This window comes from Haliotis rufescens, unplaced genomic scaffold (genome assembly GCF_023055435.1).
Source record: "Haliotis rufescens isolate VD_foot unplaced genomic scaffold, xgHalRufe1.0.p SCAF_2, whole genome shotgun sequence".
NCBI classification, from domain to species: Eukaryota; Metazoa; Mollusca; class Gastropoda; order Lepetellida; family Haliotidae; genus Haliotis; species Haliotis rufescens.
Window position 1 is genome coordinate 59,316,939 of NW_025963890.1, and position 14,288 is coordinate 59,331,226.

General features: G+C 39.8%; 1 protein-coding gene across 1 annotated transcript in view; it reads left to right on the forward strand.

Moving 5' to 3' along the window:
* LOC124141955 (atrial natriuretic peptide receptor 1-like) overlaps window positions 1-14,288 on the forward strand; it is a 63,053-nt gene that overhangs the window by 11,723 nt on the left and 37,042 nt on the right. The window contains exons 3-6 of the mRNA XM_046510156.2: window positions 10,022-10,172; window positions 11,117-11,454; window positions 13,265-13,416; window positions 13,658-13,730. Coding sequence (XP_046366112.2) covers window positions 10,022-10,172; window positions 11,117-11,454; window positions 13,265-13,416; window positions 13,658-13,730 — 714 coding nt within the window. The remainder of the gene's footprint in view (window positions 1-10,021; window positions 10,173-11,116; window positions 11,455-13,264; window positions 13,417-13,657; window positions 13,731-14,288) is intronic.

Consider the following 14,288-nt stretch of genomic DNA (forward strand, 5'->3'; position numbering starts at 1 on the left):
ACCCGTGCCCCCAGAATATTATAAAAAAGACATGTTGTGGATTTCCCTGTGTAAGTGTATTTAGAGGGTATAATAAAAGCATGTTGAATTTCTCAAAGTTGGAAACGATTTTCATTCAGTATTTTTTGTGTACAAATTAAAAAAAATAATTGTCGAATTGAAGAGTAGTATATTTAATCAAGAATACCGTGTACTGGCGCAAACAGGTTCAACAATGATTAGTATGACTTAGATAAACGTCTTTGCATTTCGTCGACGATTCAGTATAACACAATCGCTTAGCCTGGATTAATGATGTAAATGTGAGGCAAAAGATGTTATAAATATAAGAATACCAGTTTGCATTGTCATTGATTTCTCACAACACATTGACCAAAGTATCGATACATTTGACAAAAGCCGTAACTGCACATTTTGCCGTTTTCGATAGAAATGTATGCAGTTTGACGACCGTTGCCTAAAGCAGTCTATCACTTCGTGTGTTCTGGTACATGAATAATAAGCGTTCAAGCAATCATAAGTGTTTTTCATTCTTGTGAAAGAGAAATGTTAATATTTGCATTGGGGTGCAGCCACGAAAGAAAACATTTAACTTCTTCATTCATGACATATTTTATTTATCATTTACATACACATGCATTCTATTTCAGTTGTATTCCACGACACAATGTTGATTTAAGGAATTTGTCGATATATCCTCGCAACCGTACCGCCTGTAGCTCACGGAAATATGTTGCATAATCCATCAATCAATTACATCATTTCATCGTTGTTGATACCGACGTCATTGGTTTATTGGATGAATTGTGTCGTCAAAGCAGTATTTGATAGCTGATATTATCAGTCTTGAGAAAGTGAATGTACATCGCCGATAGATCTCGCGGTAAATATACGATATGTATAAATTTAAAATAAGAAGGAATTCTACGATGAATTTGGAAATTACTCGGTTCTGATTGGTCAGTGCAGAAAACACCATATAAATAAACAAAGAGAATGTATTTTAAGTTTTAGGGACAACAAAGAGCTTGGAATTTGGCACTTTTCTATATACGACTGTGACGTCATATCGTTTGCGTCACAATGAGCAAAATGACGTCATAATGGTGACGTTCTGTATAGAACGAAAGCTTAGCTATCGAAAACAGCAAAGGTGCAGTTACGGCTTTTGTCAAATGTATCGATACTTTGGTCAATGTGTTGTGAGAAATCAATGACAATGCAAACTGGTATTCTGATATATAAACATCTTTTGCTTCACATTTACATTATTAATCCAGACTAAGCGATTGTGTTATACTGAATCGTTGACGAAATGCAAAGACGTTTATCTAAGTCACACTAATCATTGTTGAACCTGTTTGCGCCAGTACACGGTATTCTTGATTAAATATACTACTCTTCACTTCGACAATTATTTTTTTTTTATTTGTACACAAAAAATACTGAATGAAAATCGTTTTTCCAACTTTGAGAAATTCAACATGCTTTTATTATACCCTCTAAATACACTTTCTTTAGGGGTGCCCACCTCATGTTAGCTTTCCAAGTTGCCGTGCTTATATGCTGTCAATGCCTGTCACGTGTTCGAGTAATGCATTACGGTGTAAACAAACTGCCTGAGCATATACAGCGCCATATTATGTTTAAAGACTGTTGTCGGTGAATCCGTGATTCACATCGACAACTCACTCAGAACACTGGACTCAACCCATGCCGCTTCACTCAATATATTTGCTGGCATCAAAGAGTTCGCGTGTTCGGTTCCAAATTCAGTTTAGCGCGGTTAGATTTACAGGTAACCTAGCTCTACATTGAAAACATAGCATGTTTATCTCCTAATTAGCCTCATGTCAGTAGCCATATGTGGCTGAGGTCAAACCCATGATTTTAGTCATTTAAGCAGGTGTCCAATGAGTGTATATACCATTATTAATATGTCACATAGACTAGAGTATATATTTAGCAATTAAAATGCATATCTGGTGAGATCATATAGATAGTCATAACTCCTTTTGAAAACACTTTTCAAATTTCTGTAATAATGTCAAACATTTGTTTTCTGCAACTTTAAATGATGACAGAAAACCTGACTTAAACACATTTCCCTATGTTCCCGTATCTTTTCATGTGAACAATTGACGAGCCTTTGCATGTGTTTGCGGCGGCTGCCACCGGTGGTGCAGGATACGCTCACCTTTTTTGTGAACACCTGGTAATATCATTCTTTGGTAGCGATTCTTTGACACATGCTTACGATGTAGTCCGGATCGTACAAATGAGATTTCTTATTATGGAAATGGTTTCGGTCGCTTCATATTTACTGAGTGAGTGAGTGATGAGTTTGGGTTAACGCCGCTTTTAACAATATTGCAGTTATATCACGGCGTGTCAGCTTAATGTGGGAGGAAAGCACGAAGTGATGCAGGTCTCAGACGTTTACCACTTGGGTGAAACCCACGAGCACGGGTATGGTGCTGACAAACCTAGTAACACAATCAGGGCGAACCTAGATTCGAACCCACAATCATAGGTTTCTGGTGTTCCCAAGGGACGCAACTCTGCACAGCGAATCGCGGCGCCTTAGACGAGTGGGCCACCCGTGCCCACTATTTATTGTGAATGTCATCTATATTATGAACGACATTTTAGCATTTTCCATCAGTGCATACTTATATTAAATAAGGGGCGGGCGGGTAGCCTAGTGATTAAAGCGTTCGTTCGTCACGCCGAAGACCCGAAAATACTAGTCAATATCGGGACAAAGACATTCTATTACACGGAATATACTGACAATGAATTTTGAGAAGTCATAAGGACGCTGGCCCCAAGAACATTAATATTCACGTCGGAACATGTGCTCGGAAGTGTCGCCATACCCTGATAGTGTCCTGTCACGTCCTTTAGTTTTAACTTTTGACACTTAAATTGACGTAATGCTATTACTGGGAATACCTGACAGGATGCATTGCCAGGTCGGAAAGTAAATCGAATCAGCTTAGAAACAGAGATCGTTACGCACAGACATGGTATAATGGTTTCTGAGATGACAAGTTATCCAAAATTGGAATACTGCTCTGTGCTTAAGGTATCGGTGGTATTGGGGCAATTCTTATTACATATCTAAGGATCATATGCATATGTTAACTTTAATAAAGATTGGTGAACAAGAATTTACGGAGAACATAGGGGGAAAAACGGGTATCAACAAACATTTCGTTTGCTATGTAATGTATCTGAGATAGAACATAAAATTCACTTTGCCATCGTTTGTCCTGTCTATACTGATATTGGTTAAACATATTTCCCAATTAAGGCACTGCTGACACTAATCATGCAGACAGACTGGTTTGGATGGTGCAATGTTCTGTTGCCACCGTCCTTAGTTTAACCTCTGTCACACACTACCGCGTTTCCATGGAGTTGGCACGGCGTTGTGAAATTTCTCAGGGCGCCGTGGGATCGCAGGATATTCTGAAAAACGTTGCCCTTTTATTTAAAATTTTCACAAGATGGAGATGTCACGGCGTCCTTACGGTGGCTGAGGCGTTTCTACGGAGCGCCCATGGCGTACCACCGCGTTCCCACGGAATTCTCGTTGGCGATTGACTGCGCTCTCACAGAGTGCTCACGGCGTGCTAGGAGTTGTCACTGCGCGTCAACGGCGTGCCCAAAACGTTCGTATTGCGAAGTTGAAGTAACTGGCAGGGTCTTCATGCCACAGCTCAGGTATAAGCCGATGATAGTGACCATACTGCAACCTTCTGTCGACGACTAGCCACTGCCGTACCCAGAGCCTCCTACGCCTTGGAGCTGCTGGACATGCATATACGCAAGGAGTAGCCCGGGTTGCTGTCGTACAACAGTCGTGGTGAAATGAGGGTCACAAAGATGAGAATGTATTTACACCATTTTTATGGGGTTGGCGCACAACGCACTGGCAACGCACTGCCAACGCCATGCTAACGCTGATGGACGACCTAGTAGCTTGGGAGCGCAATGATCGCCGTGGCAGCTCTGTGTAGTCGCTGTGAGAGCGCAGTAAAATAAAGAACACTCCGTGTAAGAGCCGTAGACGCGCCAAAAGGACGCGGTAGAGACGCAGTGACATCAGTAAGGACTCCGTGCAAGCGCCGCCGACTACCACTGCGTCCGTCCAGCGATCATGTGCGTCCTTGGTGCGCGCCCAAAGAGCTCCCGTGGCGCTGTAGGAGACCTTACTGCGCTGCTACGGCGACCCTACGACGTTCCTACTACGTTCCAACGTCCTAGGCGACCCCATCGCGTCAAATGGAGATGCCACCGCGATGCTGCGGCGCTGTCAGCACCATATACTGTAGTCAATGGTTTCATTAAAGCGGTAAACGTCTGCATCTTTTCGGGCTTTTCTCTCACATTAAGCTGACACGCTGTGATACAACATGGAAAACTGCTCAAAGCGGCGGTAAAAACCACTCACTCGCCCACAAAACACAATATTTGTTAAGCTTTATCAGTCTTCGCGATATCAGGATATTAATTATTATTAGGAACAAGTCTATGCAGTAAAGGGCTATACGTATGCTACCCGTGAAGATCCGGGGTAGAATAGGTCTTCATCAACCCATGAGTGCCGTAAAAGGCGACTATGCTTGTCATAAAAGGCGACTAACGGGATCGGGTGGTCAAGGCTCGCTGACTTGGTTGATGCATGTCATCGATCCCAAGTGCGTGGATCGATACTCATGGTATCAATCATTGGATTGTCTGGTCCAAACTCGATTATTTACAGACCGCCGTCATATAGCTGGAATATTGCTGAGTGCGGCGTAAAACAACAAACCAACAAACCAACCAATCATACGTATGCTAATCTGAAATATACTGCTCGTGATGCACGCCGAAGTTAAGGGGCATGTGTAGTTAGTTTTTTTTGTCTTTGAACAATACTGTAGCTATATGAAGGCGGTCTGTAATTAATTGCGTGATTGTCATCATGAACATCGATCCAGACAATTATCTCATGAGATACAATGGCAGGCAGTCAACCAAGCCACCTAGCCAGACCACCCAATGTATGTTGTCGACTCTTAGTTTACTTAGACCGGCATAGTTTACTAGAAACCTATATTTTTACCCAGATGCCACAGGGGTGGTAGCAGCGAGTGAGTGAGGTTTTACGCCGTTTTTAACAATATTCCAGCAATATCACAGCGGAGAGACACCACAAATGCTTCACACATTGTACCCTATAGGCAATTTGACATGTGAATGCTTTAACCACTAGGCTACCCCACCATCCCGGCGGGTAGTAGGAGTATTAGTAGTATTAGTAGTATTAGTATTAGTAATATTAGTAGTAGTAGTAGTAGTAGCAGTAGTAGTGTCAACCACTAAATATTTTACAACTGCCTTTACAACTATATTCAATTTCATTAAACATCAAATTCACATGTCCATGCAGTTATTTCCGAGGTTTACAATGTTCCACTAACATGCTAGCTTATATGCTATCAACATGGCAATCACGTGCCATTTTGAGTCGTATGAGAAAATCAAGTATCGACGCATATATATATATTACGACGATTTGACCTCGTTGTGACCTATCCTCATCAATTGTCGTCTGCTCTCCTATGATACGCGTAGCAGACGACACAATTGCAATTTGTCCACAAATGCCGTCATTTGTATGAAAGCTTTGTCAGACCCAAAACAAAGTTGGAAGCAACACAACACGATCAATTAAATGTTCAGGGCCACGGATTGATCACTATTGACTATTGATCATATTACTGTGTATAAGATGAAGGTTTGAAAGATATCGCCATTGCCCTTGACACACGCTGGTGTAGGTTACCGAGTAAAATACAATTGAACGTCAACTGATCATCAAATAATACTGACGCTGTGTACGGTACACTAATGATCAGGGGATCAACATCAACGCCAGAGAATAATCAGTCTCCAATATCTTTTATTTTGACATTTGTTTATAAAAAATATGTGTTTGAAAGAGCAATGTTCTCTCCTTTGTGTACATTATCAATGACATATATTTCCTGAAAGCAAACTAAATATTGAGATTAATTCCTGTATTGAACGAGTGTTAGCTGCTTAAATACATTATTGACTTGAGTTATACTGTGTACGTATAGTCGTGCCACTACCGACGGGTTTAAGGTTAAATGACTCACACAATAGAAACATAATCATGCACATTTAATGAAAAACGATGGAACCAGTTGGTTTGAATAATAACACTGGAGTACTTAGGGTCTTCTATTCCAGATAATTGTCCATGATGTGGCTGTGGACAGCATGGAGAATAGGGCAGAGCAATGATGAAAGACAATGTTTATGGCTGAGTATTTCTGAATAATATTTGCAATTGCCAATCCCATTACCAAGAGTCGTCATTTTCATTTTACTGGATACCATTTATTGTTTTGCCTTTAACCACAGGGAGCCATTCGTGCAAAAGTATTTACCTGAAAGGTTCCCTTGACCTGACTCACCACCGACAGGAACGCTTGATGCCATTAGTATCGTTTGTTTGTGAAGATAGTTTCGATTTATTGTTCCTTTCATTGTTGGCATGGCATGGCATGGCACTTTTCAGCTTTTGTTTATTTTCAGAGCTAAAATGTTCTATGGTATTCTTCTTGTTTGATTACTCGAATTGAATAAACCAATTTGGATTCAGGATGAACAATATGTAAAGCTAAATAAACTTTAGATGACCTGTTCTTCTACTGCAACCGTTATAATCCTGAATAACCTAAATTTGTTTCCATGTTAAATGACGGTACAGTTAAATACAATGAACATATGCATATACGGAAGAGATCGAGCAACAAGAATACATTGGAAAGGTATGGATGAGATGCATTGATCTGGTTTATGTCCCAATATGTATTCATGACCATTTGCCTAAATTGGCCTTAAAAATGCATTTCTCCAGAAAATTATGGCTGAATCTTTTACTACAGAACTTCCTGGATTAATTGTTTTTCTCCATTCTGACAGAAAGTATCTGTTACTGCTGAAATATCTAGCAGAATTAAATGTTTTCCACCATTATCACTTTATTTGTATTATTTCCTTCAGAAAGATCACGAAGCAATCATTTTGTATTGTATTGTATTGTATTTGTATTGTTTTGTTTCTGCATTTGTGTTCAATCCATTTAGCAGTGAGAGAACATCCTATTGACTGACAGATGAGGGAGTCGTACAAAGATTGACTACATACACTCACATGGCTTGAAAAGCTCGATAAGCAACAAAGGAATATTAAGAAGTCGTTTTTTCATGCATCGTGTGAGCTCACTTGGCAAGTGTGTATCTGTGTGTCCACGCAACTATTATAAGTTACCAGGGCCAAAGAACACGGATGTATTATTTCGATTAAAGTAGATGACTTATTATGATTATCGGCTATGTTCATTCTTAGCTATAGAACCCTGGTGTACATTATCTGTGCGGTCACCTGCACACAGCATCCACATGTTCCCACGCAACAGACATCACACAACAATACAGCCACACATCCTTGTATGATGTTACAAAAGGAAACTCGACTCCAATCAAACCAAATGCCCCTTTGACTTTATATATGGTACAATTTCTTATATAATTACAATTATTTATAATTAAAACCAATAACAGCATGTCGATAAGCATGTTTAATATACATACACAAAAGATGCGATTTTGCAGGATTCGTAAAAATATGAATGGATTACAATCAACGCTGTATAATTTGCCATATACATATATGCTGCAGAGAAAGCTGGGGCTATTTCATGTTATTGATCGCTGGTTATTACCATGGTGTTCTGGGGGATAATGACTGTGATTTAAAGCCAATTGTGCAGCGGTTGGACATTGTGTCAACGAAGAACTAGCCCACAGATGCTGATTATGAAACTGCGAGAACAATGCGGCGTCCTCTGGCATACAGTTGACGCAGATCTACAAGTTATATGGCATTAATCGTGCTTTGATTCTGCTATGACCAGACTGTACCATTGACAATAACGCCATTTAGACATGTATATACCTCGTGAATATTTGACCAAAAGTGTGTTTATATGAATCCCAAGAGTCATTAAGCCGGGGTGTTGCTTGGTTGCAAATTGTTATATCTGGAATATATGTTAGGACACAATTTTAATCGTGGTGATGAACATGTCTCAGTATAGAAATAAAAGTAAATAGTTTCACATAAATGCAATAATCAAAGATTATATTTGTGCGATGTATGTATTATCTTTGGCCCGAATATCTTTATCATTTTATCTGAGGAGTCATGTTCAAAAGAAATTAAAACACTATGGACAGTCACTGATATAGAAATAATTGCATTGTTCTTAATACACTCAAGTAACCAATGGACAAGACATTTGATGCTCTTTTACGATAAAAAAAATAACACTTGTGTTTTATTAACCAGTCTGGATGTGATAATCAGAAGTAAAAATAAATTATGGAAAGAATATCATATAATTAATCATAAAAATATTGTGACATCACCGTATTACAACACAGAATATCTTTATATTTTCATCTGATGCACAATAATTTGTATTCAAATAAATAAATGAACACGTGCTCACGTTCTGTCAGTATAATTAAAAGCCATAATCATACGAAACCGCTGCTAAAAGCAGAGTCCATTGTACGATTCCGACTATATAGGTGTTCGCGTGAAGGTAAGCGTATCCTGCCCCACCGGTGACACACGTCACAAATACATGCAAAGACAAGACAAACGTTCACCTGAACAAACCTGAACTGTCCTCAACATCCCTGCCATAAAACGTTTTGGAAACTTTACTGAGACCTTGAATAATGTATGTGTAAAACGTTAACACCAGAGCCCTGATCAAAAGACTTTTTAGCATTAGTTATATGAATAGTTTTTTGGATAGATGAGGTGGTTTCACTGGCCTCTTTAATTTACTTGTTCAGGTGAGGAAATCATTGGACCTGCTATTTAATAATTATTGAACGATATCGGATCAACATCCTGGCAAATTTCATGCGTTTTGATTTTGCCAATCCGAAAAGGGTGAGTGAGTGAGTTGGATTTAACGCCGCTTTTAACAGTATTCCAGTTACATCACGGCGTGTCAGCTTAATGTGGGAGGAAAGCCCGAAGTGATACAGGTCTCAGACGTTTACCAATCCGGTGAAACCCACGAGCACGGGTATGGTGCTGACAAACCTAGAAACATAATCGGGGCGAACCGGGATTCGAACCCACAATCATAGGTTTCTAGCGTGCCCAAGGGACGCAACTTTGCACAGCGAATCGCGGCGCCTTGGACGACTGGGCCACCCGTGACCCCCAATCCGAATAGAAATTCCGATGCATATGCATAAAAAAGGTTATACAGAAACGTGTCCTCCATACTCGTATGGCTGGCTGATGCAATTGCCACTTAACATCTCACGAATTAAATAATTTATAATAATGACCATCATAAGATAAGCTAACATAGAAGTATAGGGTATATTAAGCATATTGCCATTATAGCAATTTCACAAGCGTTATCATATGTTTAAAGTCCAATACTCAAACAAAGGACATCAACGTACGTGGATGTAACATGTTGTATCAAACGGAAGCTTGGCCTGCGTTGCTTGACTATGTAGAAGTAGAGCAACACAGTTACTTATTCGTCGGTGGTAGTTCAAACTAAAGAACCAGATATCAAGGTTTGATAAACAATTGTTTTCATATGTGCAGATGTATGATCATCGACAAACGGTTTCTTGTTGGATATTTTTAAAAAGTGGTTAAGTTGTTCGCTCTGCATGTCCTCTTCGGGTATCCCCGGTCGTGATATTGCTGGAATATTGCTAAAAGCGGCTTAAAACAGAATGCAAAACACAAAACACACTCGCTCACGGTGCTTCCCTCGGGAAGGTATTTTGTGCCTTGATAAATCATTGCTTCATACTTTAGTTAATTATTTTCCGAAAACGGAAATCTTTGTTATGAGTGTTATAAATGGTTTGTTTGTATGTTTCAGGTGTAAACATAAGATGGATTATTCCCCCGCCAGCCAAGATAAAAGCGCAGGAACCTTTTAATGTCACGTACGAGCTACTGATTGCCTCGTCATTTTACCCCTGGGCAGTTACAAACAACATATTTGACCAGGCTAACGGCTCCGGGTTCAGGTGAGCTTAATGGCCATATTGTCTCGTTTTCTAGGGACGAAAGCCTAGGGCTGTTTGTAAATTCAATGCCCTTAACCTTTAAACAATAGAAATGTTTTCTGGTTTATTTGATGTTACACATTAGGCGGATAATACCAATCTTTTGAATTCTGTTAATACATAATGTTAATACATAATGTACAGTCTCACAAAAGGTTTTGTGGGAGTTTTATTAAAATGCATCAATATTTAGAAATGACAGGTCTAAAATCGTATTTATGTGGCCTTACCACTATGAGACAGCAAAAGGAACCCCTTTCACTCAAGCCAAACCATTGGCTTAGGTAATCTGAGGAAATTAATGTCCCCTCGTAAAACGAGCTCATTGACGACGAACGTATTACGAAGAATGACACAAAAAATGCAACAAAGAAAGAACCGAACAGTAAAGACTCCTTGTTTTTAAAAAAACTTATTATCAGTATAATACGTTGACATGCCATTATATAATAAATGACCGACACACAATGCCACGTTAGATTGTAACTTTTTCACATCATTTAAGAATTGCTGTTCGCAACTCTTTCGTTCTCTTCATCATTCAGGACTTACATCCACATATAAAACATCAAAGCCAGATAATAATCAGTCCCGAATAATGTTCACCACTATTTTGCCTTTTACGCCCTGTGGAATCTATTTCAGCCGATAATAGATCTCTGGCGTTGACATTTAATATTTCAAATAAATTCAGATAATTCTTTATAACGAAACTGTTCACTCTCATACTCTTGCTACGTCACGTCAACGAGCGCGTTTGGGTAGCCTAGTAGTTAAAGCATTGGCTCGTCACGCAGATCCGGGTTCGATTCCCCCTCATATTGCTGGAATAATGCTAATAGGGACGTAAAACCATACTCACTCACTCACTTCACGTCAACGACATCCTTCTGTTTCACCTTCAGCAATGCCGGAGACGCCGAGACGTGGTGCAAGACGGCAGTATGTCCAGAGCCATCCGTTGCCAACACTGAAAACTGCTGCATCCACCACGTTAATGTCCACTCCTGCCCTCTTGACCAAAAGGACATCGTCAGCAATGGCCTCTGTGGTCCTTGGATTCCTGCTTCAGGGGACATCTTCACACACAGCGTCGTCATGGTCGGCCCCGTGGATGTCGGGAACTGGACGACCACGGTTGAAGGTTTATATTTACAGGGAGACACATCAGTCATCGCACATTTTAAAGTGGCCAAAATGCATGTTGCTGTGGAACAAACACTCAAAGTCCTACCAAGAACAGGTATCACCATCAGTTAATGGTCATATACTTTAACTTAGTTAGTTTGTCCCAGGGAACACTTGTGCGGAAATCTAGCCGTGTCTTAAGCCATGCCTGGTATGCAAGAAAACGCATATGCTTCGTACTAATAACTCTTATACATTCCTCAATCTATTCCAATTACATTGCAAACAACGGTTTTCAAGAAAGACCTTGGTCGTCATCAATTTCGTAACTTTTAAATACAAATGACCCATACTTGATTTTCTTTTATAGCAAGGATGTTAGTTTTGTAACTCATTCACGACATCAATATATCTGAGGTATTTTGTACCTACTTGCATCACAGTATTGTGATCGCTCGTCTATTATACATGTACTTGTGGGAGTAAATCGACAAACAGTTAAACGTTAAAGAGTAGAATGAAGTTAGGCGTGGCAATCACAATGCATTTTACTATTTTTCGGGTCTCAGTTGCAGCATTGATCTTCATTTTGCAAATACATACCTTGGACATATGATGAATAGCCTTATAATGAATAATTAATCAAAGGATATTGAATTATCATTGTAGTTACTCATTAACGTATTTTTCTAAACACTTAAAGAACGATAATACTTGTTCATATGGAACGTCACGTTATTTCTATTTTGATACCTTATATCAATTCATTGATACATTTATTGACCTATAACAATAAGCATGAGTCAAAAGAAACTGGTTCGATTACAAAGTTGTAGTTTACCATCTCTCGAAGGCGCTGAGCAGCAGTAATAACATACGCAAAAAGGAAATTCCACCGAATTCGGTTCGAAGTTCAATTTCGCGCAGTTGAATTTACAAGTAACCTAAAAGGCTGTTCATCTCCTCATTGAAGAGAATTCTTGTCTTCCTTAATATTTATTGTGTATTGATATTATTATTTTTAACTGACAATGAAAAATACCTTTTATGTACATAAAAACGACAACGCCCTTTCCGTGATCATAAGAAATATTTGCTAAAGGGCGAGTCCTTGCACGATTGCGACGATATCATAAGCATGTGAAGGACATTTCCAATTTGACGCATCAGTGGCACTAAAATGGTCTGGTCCAATTATGTTAGTTAATTGTACAAACAAAGGTTAAACTCGGTCAAGCAATTCGTGCTGTTAACAGTAGCCCGAAATATCTGCGAACGAAGCGTGGTTTATTTCACCATAAAACATTCTTCCATCATGACGTCATTTCTTGACATTTGAACATGTGCTCGCAACTTGATGACGTCGTAAATTGGACGACGTTATTTTTGAGTGTAGCTGGATAACGAAGACAAGCACAATGGCCGAACGATCGCATCCAAAAGCGAGAGTGATATGACAATCGGTATGGGGAGAAAAGGTGCAGATACTCGACGTGAAAATTGTGGGAATATCCGGAAAATACCAACATTACCCCTCTGTTCATAAAATAGACTTGTCCGAGGTCGGATTGTATTCAGGAAGTCATCATTACTTAAATAAGGGTAAATATTTTTAAGGCTTGTACATTTTATTAACACCCTGCGAGACTGTAGATCATTTTGATGTCTCAAATAAGAAATAGACGACTCGTTGTCGCTGTTTATTTCTTGAATAATGCACCGAATTCTAACAATGGGGAGTGGTAACGCTACTTGTGCAAGTAAATAACAACCTTCGGATAAAAAAACAACTAGTTCTTCGTAGCGTACGTTGAATCTAAACATTTAGCTCTAGCTAGTGTTTTACTTCGAGGTATTTTGTATGAACACATGATTGCGAGATGAGGCTAGGTGATTTCAATGCGTTTGTCTATCGTGTACCACAGTGTGCGGCGACTCCCGATGTGAGGGTCAAGAGGGGGAGGACTGTAAGACATGTCCGAAGGATTGTGGCGTGTGTCCTCTAGAAGGCTGGCAGATTGCTATCATTGCTGTGATTGCCGTAGTCATCCTCGTCGTCATCCTGAGTATTGTTGGGGTAAGTTATAACTAATTTATTCTTTACATTCTTTTTACTTAATTTGCAACAATGTCTGAGCTTACGTCGTCCCGTTCATTGTACTTAATCGTTTACGGTAATCCTTCTATTGATGAACAATATTCTCAAAACTCATTAATCGAGAACTGGAGCCGGCACAATTGAGAGTTGATAAGACCTATATCAAAATCAAACGAGTTGTATCGGTTAGATTAATAATATATTTCGATTTTCATTTTAGTATTTTCAGTACACGCAGAGGAAACTACTGTGGGATGAAAGTTGGATCATATCATACGAGCAGATTGTTGAAGGTATACGTGAAATATTATACTTCATATACACCGCATCGCACCGCACCGCACCGCACCGCACCGAACCGCACCGCACTGCACAGCACAGCTCCGTACCGCTCCGCACCGCATTGCACCGTACAGCCCCGCACAGCACAGCACAGCACAGCACAGCTCCGCACCGCACCGCACCGCACCGCACCGCATTGCACAGCACAGCTCCACACCGCACCGCATTGCACAGTACAGCACCGCACCGCACAACACACTATGCATGAGGAACAGTTTACATCTAACCTTGTCATGGACCTCCAACAGATGATGTCATTGATATCCTTGAACGAAACGATCAAGCTATGAGACAAAGTGTGTGTACGAAGATGTTGACTCACACATGCACTGTATGTACACCGAGATTAGGTAACTACTCGATAACAACATGAACATTAACAATTTCCGAATCTGTATTATTTATCACTGCCCCGGAACTCGCAATGCTAGAAACGAGATAAAAGATAGGATAGATACATACCGACACGTACATGGCCTCATCTCATTACAGGAACATGTGTGTTAGGT